The 13,072-nt window shown below is 42.6% G+C and overlaps 1 protein-coding gene across 2 annotated transcripts in view; it reads right to left on the bottom strand.

Moving 5' to 3' along the window:
* The window catches only part of ADCY10 (adenylate cyclase 10), a 95,530-nt gene that overhangs the window by 7,470 nt on the left and 74,988 nt on the right, over positions 1 to 13,072 (bottom strand). For both annotated transcript variants that reach the window (XM_079926017.1, XM_079926018.1), the window contains 6 exons: positions 10,812 to 10,968; positions 8,575 to 8,779; positions 8,400 to 8,496; positions 8,030 to 8,145; positions 7,083 to 7,200; positions 4,982 to 5,177 (listed from right to left, as the gene is read on the bottom strand). In XM_079926017.1, coding sequence (XP_079782143.1) covers positions 4,982 to 5,177; positions 7,083 to 7,200; positions 8,030 to 8,145; positions 8,400 to 8,496; positions 8,575 to 8,779; positions 10,812 to 10,968 — 889 coding nt within the window. The remainder of the gene's footprint in view (positions 1 to 4,981; positions 5,178 to 7,082; positions 7,201 to 8,029; positions 8,146 to 8,399; positions 8,497 to 8,574; positions 8,780 to 10,811; positions 10,969 to 13,072) is intronic.

Here is a 13,072-nt window from a genome sequence, read left to right as displayed (position 1 = left end):
TTGTTCATCATCGTTTGTTTGCTCTTTAGTTCTTCTAGGTCCTTGTTAAACATTTCTTGTATTTTCTCCATTCTATTTCCAAGATTTTGGATCATCTTTATTATCATTACTCTCAATTCTTTTTCAGGTAGGCTGCCTATTTTCTCTTCATTTGTTTGGTCTGTTGGGTTTTTACCTTGCTCCTTCATCTGCTGTGTATTTCTCTATCTTCTCATTTTGCTTAATTTCCTGTGTTTGGGGTCTCCTTTTCGCAGGCTGCAGGTTCGTAGTTCCTGTTGTTTTTGGTGTCTGCCCCCAATGGGTAAATTTGGTTCAGTGGGTTGTGTAGGCTTCCTGGTGGAGGGGACTGGTGCTGTATTCTGGTGGATGAAGCTGGATCTTGTCTTTCTGGTGGGCAGGACCATGTCTGGTGGTGTTATTTTGGGGTGTCTGTGAACTTAGTATGATTTTAGGCAGCCTCTCTGCTAAGGGGTGGGGTTCTGTTCCTGTCTTGCTAGTTGTTTGGCATGGGGTGTCCAGCACTGGAGCTTGATGGTCATTGAGTGGAGCTGGGTCTTAGTGTCGAGACGGAGATCACTGGGAGAGCTCTCGCCGATTGATATTACATGGGGCCAGGAGGTCTCTGGTGGTCCAATGTCCTGAACTCGGCTCTCCCACCTCAGAGGCTCAGGCCTGACACTTGCTGGAACACCAAGACCCTGTCAGCCACACGGCGTAGACAACTGTGGTAAAAATCTGGCTGGTATCTTGGATTTTTCTTTGCTGGGTGATTTATCCTGAGCAAGACGCCATCCCTTGAGCACCAGCTAAGGGAGTATTCAAATAAGCAGTTAAAATGCAGTGCAGGCAACATGGGAATGAGGATCCTCAGGGAGAACACAAAGCAGGAACTTCTTAATTTCTCCTGGAAGATGTGGAAGGGATGTGAGATGTGAAGGAAGAAGACATGGCCAGACAAACAATGTTGAAAGAAAGCAGATTATATATATAAAGGCGCTAGACAAGGGTGGATGGTCGTTGCAAGAATTAAAAATAGTTCTGAAAGTTTGAAGAGTAGATTTGGGTAAAGGGAGTTAAAGAAAATCTGGTGATGAAGCTGAAGTGACATGCAGATGTTCTATCTTGAAGGGCTCTTTTAAACGACATGATTCTTTTACATCAGATCTCACAAATTCAAATGCTGACAGAGCTGGGCAAGAAACATAAATAAGAGGCTGAATGTAGCAAGATAAGAAGCAGAGGGAATTATGTCATACTGAAGAGGGTATGCCCTAAATGTCACCCCTCATCAATTCCAGCCAGTAGCTGCCCTTTAGGATTGGGGCCTAGAGTCATCAGATACTCCAATTTTTAAAACAAGAGTAAGAAATTCAGATTTTTTTTTTTAATGTGAAAGTATCCCAGGGACTTCCCTGGTGGTCCAGTGGGAAAGAATCCACCTTACAATGCAGGGGATACGGGTTCGATCCCTGGTCAGGGAACTAAGATCCCACATGCTGTGGGGCAAATAAGCCCATGCGCCACAACTACTGAGCTCACATGCCTCACCTAGAGAGCCTGCGTGCCACAAACTACAGAGCCCATGTGCTCTGGAGCCTGAGTGCCACAACTAGAAAGAGAAGAACCCTCATGCCACAACTAGAGAGAAGCCCGTGTGCCGCAACAAAGAGCCCATGCACCGCAACGAAAAGATCCCACATGCTGCAACTAAGACCCAACGCAGCCCAAAATAAATAAAATATCTTTAAAAGAAAAGAAAAATAAATCCCAATGTTTAAATACACCATTTCTGACTTAACCAATATTTTTGAAAGGCATATGCTTTTTATTTTCCCCTAGTTTTTTAAATACTATAAACCTGAGATCAACATCTTTATAGATAAATTTTTGTTTGCCATCTGATTATTTCCTTAGGTTAGTTCCTAGGAGGACAATTAAATGATGTGCATATTTTAAAGATATTCATGCATTTTGCCAGAATGCTCTCTAGAAAGTTTATGAGAGTCCTTCAGAGTATGAATGTGTCTTCTCTCATGTCTTTGCTAACTTGATGGTCAACAGTACAATGTCTTTTTCTTTTATTGCACTTACTTCAATTTCATAGAAATGGATGGAAACATTGAGTTTTCCTGACTAACCTGTTACATGTTTATTCTGTCTATCAATTATTTATTCACGAAATTAAACATCTGCTGTGTGTAACGAAGCAGGACCCTATGGGGCCTTCTCGGGACAGACCGCTCCCACCATGTCCTCTGCCTTCCTCTTGTCTGCAGAAAAGCTGTAGTCTCCCAGGCCCCCCCCTGAGTCACAGAAGCCTGGCTCAAGAATGAATGATTGAAAGGACATGACCATGGAGTGACAAAAATGGCAGTTGGGCCAGGAGCACTAGTAACAATTTAAACAGTACATCAGCCATATGGCAGTCACAGAATCTTTAGTTCCTCCATGAAGTAACTAGATAACACTACGTGTTGCACATTTCCTGAGTTGTTTTATAGATGTTAGAAGCTAACTACTTAATGACCATGAGATATAGCCCCCAGACCTACTGGAGCCTGAGGATTGATGATGTTAACCCCTGTGACACTGCCCTGTTACCTCAACATCAATCAGTCAGAGAAATGTGTACAAGCTGATCACGTACCCTGTGAATCTCCTCCCTCACCTTGCCTTTAAAAATGCTTCCCTGAAACCTTTTGGGGAGTTTGGGTGTTTTGAGCATTAGCTGCCCCAGACTCCTTGTCTGGCACCTTACAGCAAATGCTGCACTTTCCTTTACCACACCTGGTGTCAGTAGATGAGCTTTGCTGCATGTGGGAGAACGAGCCCAAGTTTGGTTCAGTAACATGTGTAAAAGGCATTGCTCTGTGTACTGTGGGAGATACTAAGTTTGATTTTGTGTTCTTTTGTGTTCTTGTGTTCTTTCTACTCCCCACCTCTACCACTCCCTCTCATTCCTGGGCTTCCCAGCCCCATCCCCTTCTGGAACTCAAAGCACAAACTCCTTGAGTACAAAGACAACATTTTACACATCTTTGTTGTAATCCCAATAGCACCTATTGTGTTTTTAACCTGTACTGTCTTTGGGTGAGTTTTATACTTTACTACTCATTAAATAAAGACGTGCTTTCTTTTAACCAGCTGCTAATTTATCTACCTGGATTTCCATATATCAGGTTGGCCAAAATTTTGGTACCCCTTTATTAGCATTGAATATTTAAAAGTGGTAATGACAGTCAACCCATATGTCATACGTAATGTGCCTGGTATTTGAAAGGAAAAAGAGAATGCTGGAATAAATTAAATCATATTTAAGATGGTAAAAATCTAGTTTTTTAAAACAACATGAAGTTAAGCATGTTTTAAATCCCCCACAAGTAATTTTCTTAAGGAAAGACATTTGCTCCATCAAATTACGTGAAATAAATTACATAATACACATAATAATTACATAAGTCATATGTAATACATAATAATTACATAAAACAAAATGTTTTATATCACTGATTTCCACATACTGTGTGAGAACCAGAAGAATGTTTTATGAATCAGAAATATAAATACATGTTCTATGTCAAAGAGTACATACCTCCAAGCAGTGATGACAGTGAACTTGTGTGTTTTTGGAGGCGGCGATTTAGTCAGCTGGTGTGAACAAATTGCAGGAAGAGATGCTGAGGCTGAGTGTGCTATGAGAGTGGTAGGGAGTGGGCTCCCACCTGGGCAAATTCAAGACTTTTCTATCCAGCAGCAGTGAAGAAGACCCAGCCCATAACAACACCTCCAAAGATTAAATGAGCTACTATTCTTCACTGGTCTCAAGATGCCTTGTTTTGAAACATTTTAACATCTCTGAAATAGGGATGTGCCTTAAAATTGTCAGCATCTAGATTCTGCCAACAACCTGAAGGAACCTGCAAGCAGGTTCTTCCCCAGATGAGAAAATACCTCAGCCAACACCTTGATTTTAGCCTTTAAGACCCTCAGCAGAGAACCTAGCCAAGCTCGTCCAGACGTTTTTTTTTTTTTTTTTTTTTTTTTTTTGCGGTACGCAGGCCTCTCACTGTTGTGGCCTCTCCCGTAGTGGAGCACAAGCTCCGGACACGCAGGGGCCCAGCCGCTCCGCGGCATGTGGGATCCTCCCGGACCGGGGCACGAACCCGTGTCCCCTGCATCGGCAGGCGGACTCTCAACCACTGCGCCACCAGGGAAGCCCTCGTCCAGACTTTTGGCTGCTAAGCCCGGAGATGAGAAAAGAAGTGCTGTCATTTAAGCTGTTAAGGTTGTGTACTTGGAGACCTAGCAGTAGAAAAGGAATTCACCTGCATTCAGTTTCTAAGAGAACAAGGCAAACACTTGTTAAGACGACCCTGGAGGTTCAGCCCTTCATTCTCTTAGGGGGGCTTGCCCATGCTGGGCTGTAGACTCTGGGAGGCAGGCACCAGGTTTAATTTGCTCACTCTTGTACCCCAACACATAGTACCAGGTCCTTACTACGTATCAGCTGAATGTTTTAAATTGCTGTGTGCAAAGATTTATCTACCAAGATGTTTATCACAGCAACAGCAATAAAGTACTACAGAAAAATTCTATCTAAGAATAGTTTGGCAATATCATCTAATAGTATATCTGTAAGATAAAATACTAGGCTTCCTTTTAACTAGTGGTGCAGAAAACAATTTAACGGCAGGGAATTATTCATAAATATATCTTATTTAGTAGTTTAAAAAATGGAAATGCATGCACACACATGGAAGAAAACTTGGAAAGTGATATCTCAATATGTATAAAGTGATTATCTCTGAGTAGTAAGGTTGTGGGCAATTTATATTCTAATTACGGGGAGGGAGTGGCCTTCAAAAACTTAAACTATAAAACATGTGTAACTTCTGTAATCAGAGAAAATAATTATCACAGGAGGTAGAGAAAAATCCATTTAAGGCATGACTTACCGGGGAAACCAGAGAAGAGGCCTTACCTTGAGTAGGTCAACTCCACTGTCCTGAGCATTCTCTGATTGTTCTTCAATTTGCTTTTGAAGGTAGAGAACTTGCCCTTCCATGTACCTACTGAGGCCTATGTAGTAAAGAGCTGCTGGGGTTCTTCTTGACACTAGACTTTTGGCTCTGTTGGAAAATATGTGAAAGTTGTCCCACTCCTGAAGTCTGGCATACCTGTATCACCACAGAAGAATAAGAGAAATCCCCATCACCCTCGGAATGGGCTGGTTTCCTGAAATGGGTCTCTCTAGAGGTGTAGCTCCTAGTACATTGGTCTCTGGAAGCCTGCCACTGGCCTATTCAGGGAAAATTATGTGGTATGCAGCAAGGACAGAATAGAATTTTTTGATGATTTCAAATGAATATAATTGGGGGGAATACTTGGGCAATATTAGCTACCATTTAATTCTTTGGACTCTTTAAAGTGAGGGGATTTCCTGGAAGTCCAGTGATTAGGACTCCTCACTTTTACTACCAGGGGCCCGGGGTTCAATCCCTAGCCAGGGGACTAAGATCCCACAGGCTGCTCGGTGTCGCCAGGAAAAAAATGAAACAGATCAGGCACTTGGAGCTATAAATTCTGGGGCCTGAAGAAATTGCTCTGATTTCAGAGAGAGCGAGCCTGGGCTGATACTATTCAAGGTGTGGGCCACAGACAGGCATCATCAGTACCATCTGAGTGCTCCTTAGAAATGCAAGCTCTCTGGTCCAACCCAGATCTACCGAATCAGACAGGCTCTGGGGATGGGGCCAGAAATCTGAGTTAACAAACTCTCCAGATGATTCCCATGCCCATAAAGTGGGAGCAGTATTGGCCTAAGCTACAGCTGTTGCAAGAACGCTTCAGGTGAGGTAGAGTAGAATAAGAAATTAGGGTGATTTTTGGACTTTAGATTCCCTGAACTTTAACTCACAAAGGCAAATTAATTTGACTTTGAACTTTCACTTCTTTAGACTTTAGTTGGCCAGGGTAATTGATTTTTTGGATTTTAATTTCTCCCAATGAGTTTTATAATAAGAGGAGATTTCTATTCAAATTTGAAACTGCTCTAGTTTGTGGCACTTTACATAGGAATGTCTTCGTATTATCATTTAAATCTCATCACAAAATCTTTAGATACTGGACAACATGACTGCATATATAATTTGAGATGGGAGGTGGAATAGGGAATGACTTTCAGTCTTGGGGATGGCTGTGGAAGTAATTTATTTAACGTTCTGGAGCCTCACTGTCCATCTACTTCCTTGAAGCTAAAGCCATAGCTACAGGCTTATTGAGTTTAAAAAATGTAATGGGTTAAAGAGATTAAGCCTCATGCTCAATGGGTTAATGGAGATACAGGAAGCCTGCTTCTTCCACCCTCCTGACGTTTCCTTCCATGTGAGGGAGCTCCACTGGTGCAAAGCTCCACATTTCTTTCCCTGCCTCACTCACTCCTCCAATGACAAGGGGTGACTTAGTAGGCTGGTGACTTTGGGACAGAAATTAGGCAGGTGTAGCTCTCTTCCATCTTGAGAGCCAGTGAGACCCACGGGGAGCATGGTACTTCCTGCCTCAATGGGGTGGGGAGGGGGTGGAGTTTTCTAGAACTGCCTGCTGCTGATGGGTAAGTCAAATCCTGGGGTTCAATATTAGGAAGCTCACTTGCCTGCAGATACAAGCCATATCCTCCAACATCGGCTCTATTAACAATGACTATGATTCCATCTTGGGGGTGGGGAGGGGGTAAGTAGTGCTATTTATTAGTCTCCCTCAAACCCCCAACACTTCTCAGAAGCAAGTACGCTTTTCTTATTCATCTCTGTATTAATACTGCACGCTATGTACGCAATAAATGCTTGTTGCATTGAGTACAATTGAAGTGGCATCGCTTTACTGGCCTCAGCTGAGCGGGATGAACTAGGTGATCCCCAAGGTGTTTTTCAGTATAAATCTGCCCTGTCACTTTCAATCTGTCTTGGGTATAAATTAAAAGTACTTTCTCTTTCTTTTCTTTCCTCTTGTCAAATCTCATAGAACTCTTCCAGGATTCAACATTTTCAAATGTGGGAATTCAGTGGTATGCAACACATTGTTACCAGATAGCGATACAGGAGTAAAGTCCCAGGAGGATTCCATTTTGGAACTTCAGTATTCTGTTGTCTTCGTTTTGGTGTATGAATTCCAAACATTCTTCAAATGACCTATAAACAAAGCCTAAAAAAGAGAGAAACAGGAGAGCTTGGCTGGTAGATTAGGGGTGGAGGGGTATCGTCTTTCTGGCCTAACAGCTCCCAGGAGAATTTCCCACTGTGAGGACAGGCCTCGGTCTCTGATTATTTTATGAATCCAAAGGGTCCCACGGATTGCAACAACCAGGTGACTGCACTGCCCTGTTTGCTGAGCCCCTGCTTTTGTGGAAGTTTATGTGTATAAGACACAAGTCCATAATATCAACTAGGCAGGAGTGGGGTTTAAACCAACCCTCCCTGCTTGAGCCCAAGGAATCAGCCTCAGTGCAGCCTGGGACTTCTCAGTCTTCGCGTTCACACTTCCCTTGCTGGCAGCAATATCCACATCCCTCGGTGAAAACATAGCTGGGAAAAAGAATGCCCAGTTTGGCCCCTCTGGTTTAGTATGTACACTGAGGCCTGCCTACCTGGTGTAACATGAAGACTATCAGGAAAGAACTTGTTTTCCAAATCACTAACAGCTGCCAGTGCCTGGAACCCTCACCTCACCATTAGCAGCCCTACCCTTCATTTTCAAGCAGGAAGTCTCTAAGTCTATCCTGCTAAAAATTAAATGCCCTAGTAGAAGCCACATAGTAAGATCCTGTCAGTCTCTATCACTTGTGTGACAAATGATCTGACGCTTTAACTGGCAGCTTAAATTCTAAATTCTCTTGCTTGTTGGTCCCTTGCAATCCTCGCACCTTCTAGCCAGAAACCCAGTGGTCTCAAAGCCCTAGCCCTGTCACCTGCCACACCACACCAACGCAAGTGTTATTCCCCCAGTTTCTTATAAATTCCAAGGCCATGCTCACCAGAATAAAGCATGATGTCCAGGCAGACAAAGTAGAAAAATGCCTTGCTGAAGATATGCTCTTCTGCTACAGAAAGATCCCACAGCCACCCCAGCACCTGGATCAGTTGCTTGTATCTATGGATAAGAAAAGGTGGTAGGATTAAAAAATAGTGTGTGCGGAGAGAAGGAAGTTCAGTCCTAGTCTCAGTCCTGCCCAGCCATTCAGGACCAAATACGATTCTTCAACAGACTTCAAACCCACTCCTAAATCTCAAGTTGGCTCTCTGTTCAAACTGTTCTTTCCTGGACCTCTCTATCGGGTGGCCAGAGTCAGGCCAAGTTGGCCTGTGCCTCTGGTCCTGGTTTGGAAAATGCCTTGAGATAAATACCTGTTTTTCAAGAAGAGGGATTTACAAAGCCAGCAGAGGACCAGATAGTGTTTGTTGGGATTATGAAGCAATGACCACATCTTGTGGGCTCGAGAGCCTGGGAAGAAAACAATTCCAGTATATTTCTGGGCATTACCTGTATCTGCAAGTTCTTTCTTGACCAACCAGGGCTTACCTAAGTCAATGGCCAAGTCCAAGTGACCCATTAGGAGCTTGATATAGCCAAGTGTATCGGCCACGTAGGTCATGATTTCAACGCCCTCGCGTTTCAGGGGGAGGTTGAAGATGTGCTCCATGGTCATGACCTCATATTTGAACCACACGCCCTGGTAGCCGGCTAGATGGTGGTACAGTGAATAGTCCAGGTAGGCTTTAATGATCTGAAATGGCAGCAGTGGAGGAGAAGAGGAGAGACGGGGCAAGACTGGGATGGAACCCGAAGCAGAAAGCCCAGGATATCACCAATCATCTGCCAGTAAACATGGATTTATTAAGCTTGGGAATGGAGCTGGACATTTGGCAAAACCATAGGCTTAGATACAGAAATTAAGCTGAGTTTCTGCCACCTATTTAATGCATGATCCAGGACAAGCTCAATGGCCCCTTTTGCCTACACAGGATCCTTAAACAAAATATATGAATTTTAACTTTTGTGAAAAATAAAAGCAATAGCTTATATGTGTAGATATATGACCGCATACCAAAAAGCCTGGAAGGATTCATTCCAAACTACCAAACGGGTTAACTGTAAAAAGCAGTTACCTATTTGTTGCAGTTGGAGTAGAGATTTGAGGGACTTTTTACTTTATGCATTTCTGTGAGGTTTAATTTATTGTTATAACAAGCACGTATTGCTTTTGTTGTTTAACAATAAAGGAAGGTTGGTTTGGTTTTGTTTGCTTTCAAAAATAATGTTAAGGACTCTAGTTCTAAACTTAACAGGGAGATTGAAGAGAAGTTGGTTACTCTTTAAACAACTCTTCAATCTGGTGATGCTGTCATCGTTGATATGGTTCCTGGCAAACCCATGTGTGTTAAGAGTTTCTCTGACTATCCTCCTCTGGGCCGTTTTGCTGCTCGTGACATGAGACAGACAGTTGCTGTGGGTGTCATTAAAGCAGTGGACAAGAAGGCAGCTGGGGTTGGCAAGGTCACCAAGTCTGCCCAGAAAGCCCAGAAGGCTAAATGAATGTTATCCCCAATACCTGCCACCCCAGTCTTAACCAGTGGTGGAAGAACAGTCTTAAAACTGTTTGTTTCAACTGGCCATTTAAGTTTAATAGCAAAAGACTGGTTAATGATAACAATGCATGGTAAAACCTTCAGAAAGAAGGGAGAATGTTTTGTGGACCATTTGTTTTGTGTGTAGCAGTTTTTCAGGAAAAACAGTGAAAGAACTTGAAATGGGCCAAAACAAAAAAATTCAGTGGGTGTCCTGTCTAGCTCATTCATCAAGGTTATATCTCTGCCTTTCACTGCCTTTGGGAAACTGGTAATAATGTAAATGATTCTTTTTCATAGAAATAGAAATGTTCAGTGGAATACAAGTGATTCTATTCTTGCCCTGTGACTAGACTAGTTTTGTATACATTCATAAATTAAATTCCCCCGGGAACCAGTTGTAACATCTTACTAGTTCTCTCACTAACTTTAATGAGCTCAATAACATTTTTGATGGGTGTTCTTCTACTTTTACTTTTTTTTGGCCATGCTGTGCAGCTTGTGGGATTTTAGTTCCCTGACCAGGGATTGAACTCGGGCCCTCGGCGGTGAGAGCACAGAGTCCTAACCTCTGGACCGCCAGGGAATGATTTTATCTTTTTAAAAGAATTATCCTGTTACATTTTCCTTTTTCACCCTCATTCTCTTACAAGTACAATGTGGAGTTTTCCAAGGGAGAGTTATGTGACATTACAAGGAAGTGAAAGGAGAAGCAGATTGAGAATCTAGCTGTCTCTGTGAAGTCAGACATTAAGGTATTTGCAAAAATGTAATACATGCCATTCTTCTCACAAATTTTTTTGTTTGGGGAAATAAAGTTTTTTTCAGTGAAAATGTTAATTATGTTCATATGTCATGGGTTTATTTTCTCTAAAAAATATTTTTGAAGTATCTCAGTTTTTGTTTCTTATATGACAGTATCAATAGATATACCCCATAAAAATATACGATCCCATATAAAAAATATAAATATATAAACCCATATAAAAAGCTATTTGAGGTCCTCAATTATTAGGAGTATAAGGGGATCCTGGGACCAAAGTGTTTGACAACTGCTAGCCTCAGCGGAACAATCTAGTCTGGAAGGTTTTTATTAAATCTTCATGATTTTGAATTTTGATTGGCTTTCATTAGGCTTTTCTCTCCAAATGAGATTCAGAAACGTAAAAAGCAGCTACAAAAATACCCTACCTGGAAATCATCTTGAGTTTCCAGGGCAGTATTCACTTGCATCAGAGCTGCCAGGTGGCAATAATACTTGTAGTGAAAAAAATAATTTAAGCTATAGATCCGCCACAGTAAGGAGAAGCAAGTGGTTTGCTGGTAAAGTTGCGCCAGCCTCTTCTTCCTATTAGATAAAGTACACACATGGGACATAAGAAGAAGGTATCGCCAGCAGCATGCCTGAGGGAAGGGCAGGGGCAGAGTCCTCACTACTGGCTTGGGGTTCAAAACAGACTTGAGTTTGAGGCCTGTTTCCTTTACGTGGAAATTAACATGCACGTTGTCTTTTTTTTTCAGTTTCAGCACAAAGTATTTTTTTATCGACACACAGTTGATTTACAATGTTGTGTTAATTTCTGCTGTACAGCAAAGTGATTCCGTTATACATATGTATATGGATACATTAGTTTTTAAAAATATTCTTTTCCATTATGGTTTATCACAGGATATTGAATATAGTTCCTCCTGCTATACAGTAGGATCTTCTTGTACACGTGCATGAATCTTTATGAAGCACAATTTTTCCACCCGACAATGGGGACCATAATACCTACTTTGTGATGATTAATTAAGGTAATTGATGTAACTCACCTGTCCCCTGTCAGTTCATTGCCATTTAAATGAAATTATTTAAAAAGCACATTTATATCATTTTATCACATTTGAGACTGATGACAACCCCGTAAGAAAGGAAGGAATAATTAACCCCATTTTACATGAGCGGAAGGTGAGACTCAGACAGGTTAAGTAATTAAGTCAAAGTCACATAGCTAGAATGTGATGGTGCCAGGACTCCAGCCTTGGCCACCTCCAGCCCGGCCAGTCCAGTGTGTCATTTCTTCTGTTACACATGGTTGTCAGGAACTAGGTCTCAGCTCAACAAAGGAAATGAGCCTTTTAAACAATCCCATTCTGCTGTGGTCTGAATGCATCCCCCAAAATTCATAAGTTGAATTCTAACTCCCCAAAGTGACGGTAAGAGTAGGTGGGGTCTTTAGGACATGATAAGGTCATGAGGGTGGAGCCTTCATGACCGGGATTAGAGCTCTTATAAAAGAGACTCCACAGAGTTCCCGGTCCCTTTCCACCATGTGAGGATACGAGAAGAAGCCTGTGACCCTGAAGAGGGCCCTGGCCCAGCCACGCTGGCACTAGGACCTCAGACTTCCAGCCTCCAGAACTGTGAGCAATAAACTTCTGCTGTTAATAAGCCACCCGGCCTGTGGTAATTTGTCACAGCAGTCCAAACAGACTAAAACACATTCTGACAACGGAGTGGAATGTCGCAGGAGATGGTGAACTTCCTGTGCTGGAATTATTCAAGGGAAGGATGGCTGACCACATACCGAGAATGTTTGGGGTCTCAGCCTCAGCATCCACAAGTCATTTAACTGGTAAAGTAGCCCCCAATCTTCTCTATTTGTGATAAAAATGGGATCCTAAATTGGCTGCAATATTAGTAATTTAACAAAGCCAAGAAAACAAAATATAACTAGAAATAACTATCAAAAAGCAGATTATAGGGCTTCCTTGGTGGCGCAGTGGTTGAGAGTCTGCCTGCCAATGCAAGGGACGCGGGTTCGTGCCCCGGTCAGGGAAGATCCCACATGCCGCGGAGCGGCTGGGCCCGTGAGCCATGGCCACTGAGCCTGCGCGTCCGGAGCCTGTGCTCCACAACGGGAGAGGCCACAACAGTGAGAGGCCCGTGTACCGCAAAAAAAAAAAAAAAAAAAAAAAAAGCAGATTTTAAATAAAGATGAGAAGAAAGGAAGATATCCTACTAGAGATTCTGAAAGAAGAATTCCAGGTACTTTCAGTTTAGACATTGATGACATTCATTCTGTTGTGGAAATTATTTTTTAAAGTTTCTAAGGAAACATGGAGAAGGTAAAATCCCTTATAACATAGGGAGTTCATGAAGCTGTAGAAATTCTGATATTAAATATTGTTTCTTTTTTTTTTTTTTTTTTTTTTGCGGTACGCAGGCCTCTCACTCTTGTGGCCTCTCCCGTTGCGGAGCACAGGCTCCAGACGCGCAGGCTCAGCAGCCATGGCTCACGGGCCCAGCCGCTCCACGGCACATGGGATCCTCCTGGACCGGGGCACAAACCCGTGTCCCCAGCATCGGCAGGCGGACTCTCAACCACTGCGCCACCAGGGAAGCCCCTAAATATTGTTTCTTAACGTCCTTATTTTTGAGATGAGAACCTTTTGACTGGACAGCATTT

Source organism: Stenella coeruleoalba, assembly GCF_951394435.1.
Source record: "Stenella coeruleoalba genome assembly, chromosome: 1".
Taxonomy (NCBI): Eukaryota; Metazoa; Chordata; class Mammalia; order Artiodactyla; family Delphinidae; genus Stenella; species Stenella coeruleoalba.
The sequence above is the reverse complement of the archived record's forward strand: the minus strand, read 5'-3'. Positions and strand labels throughout refer to the sequence as shown.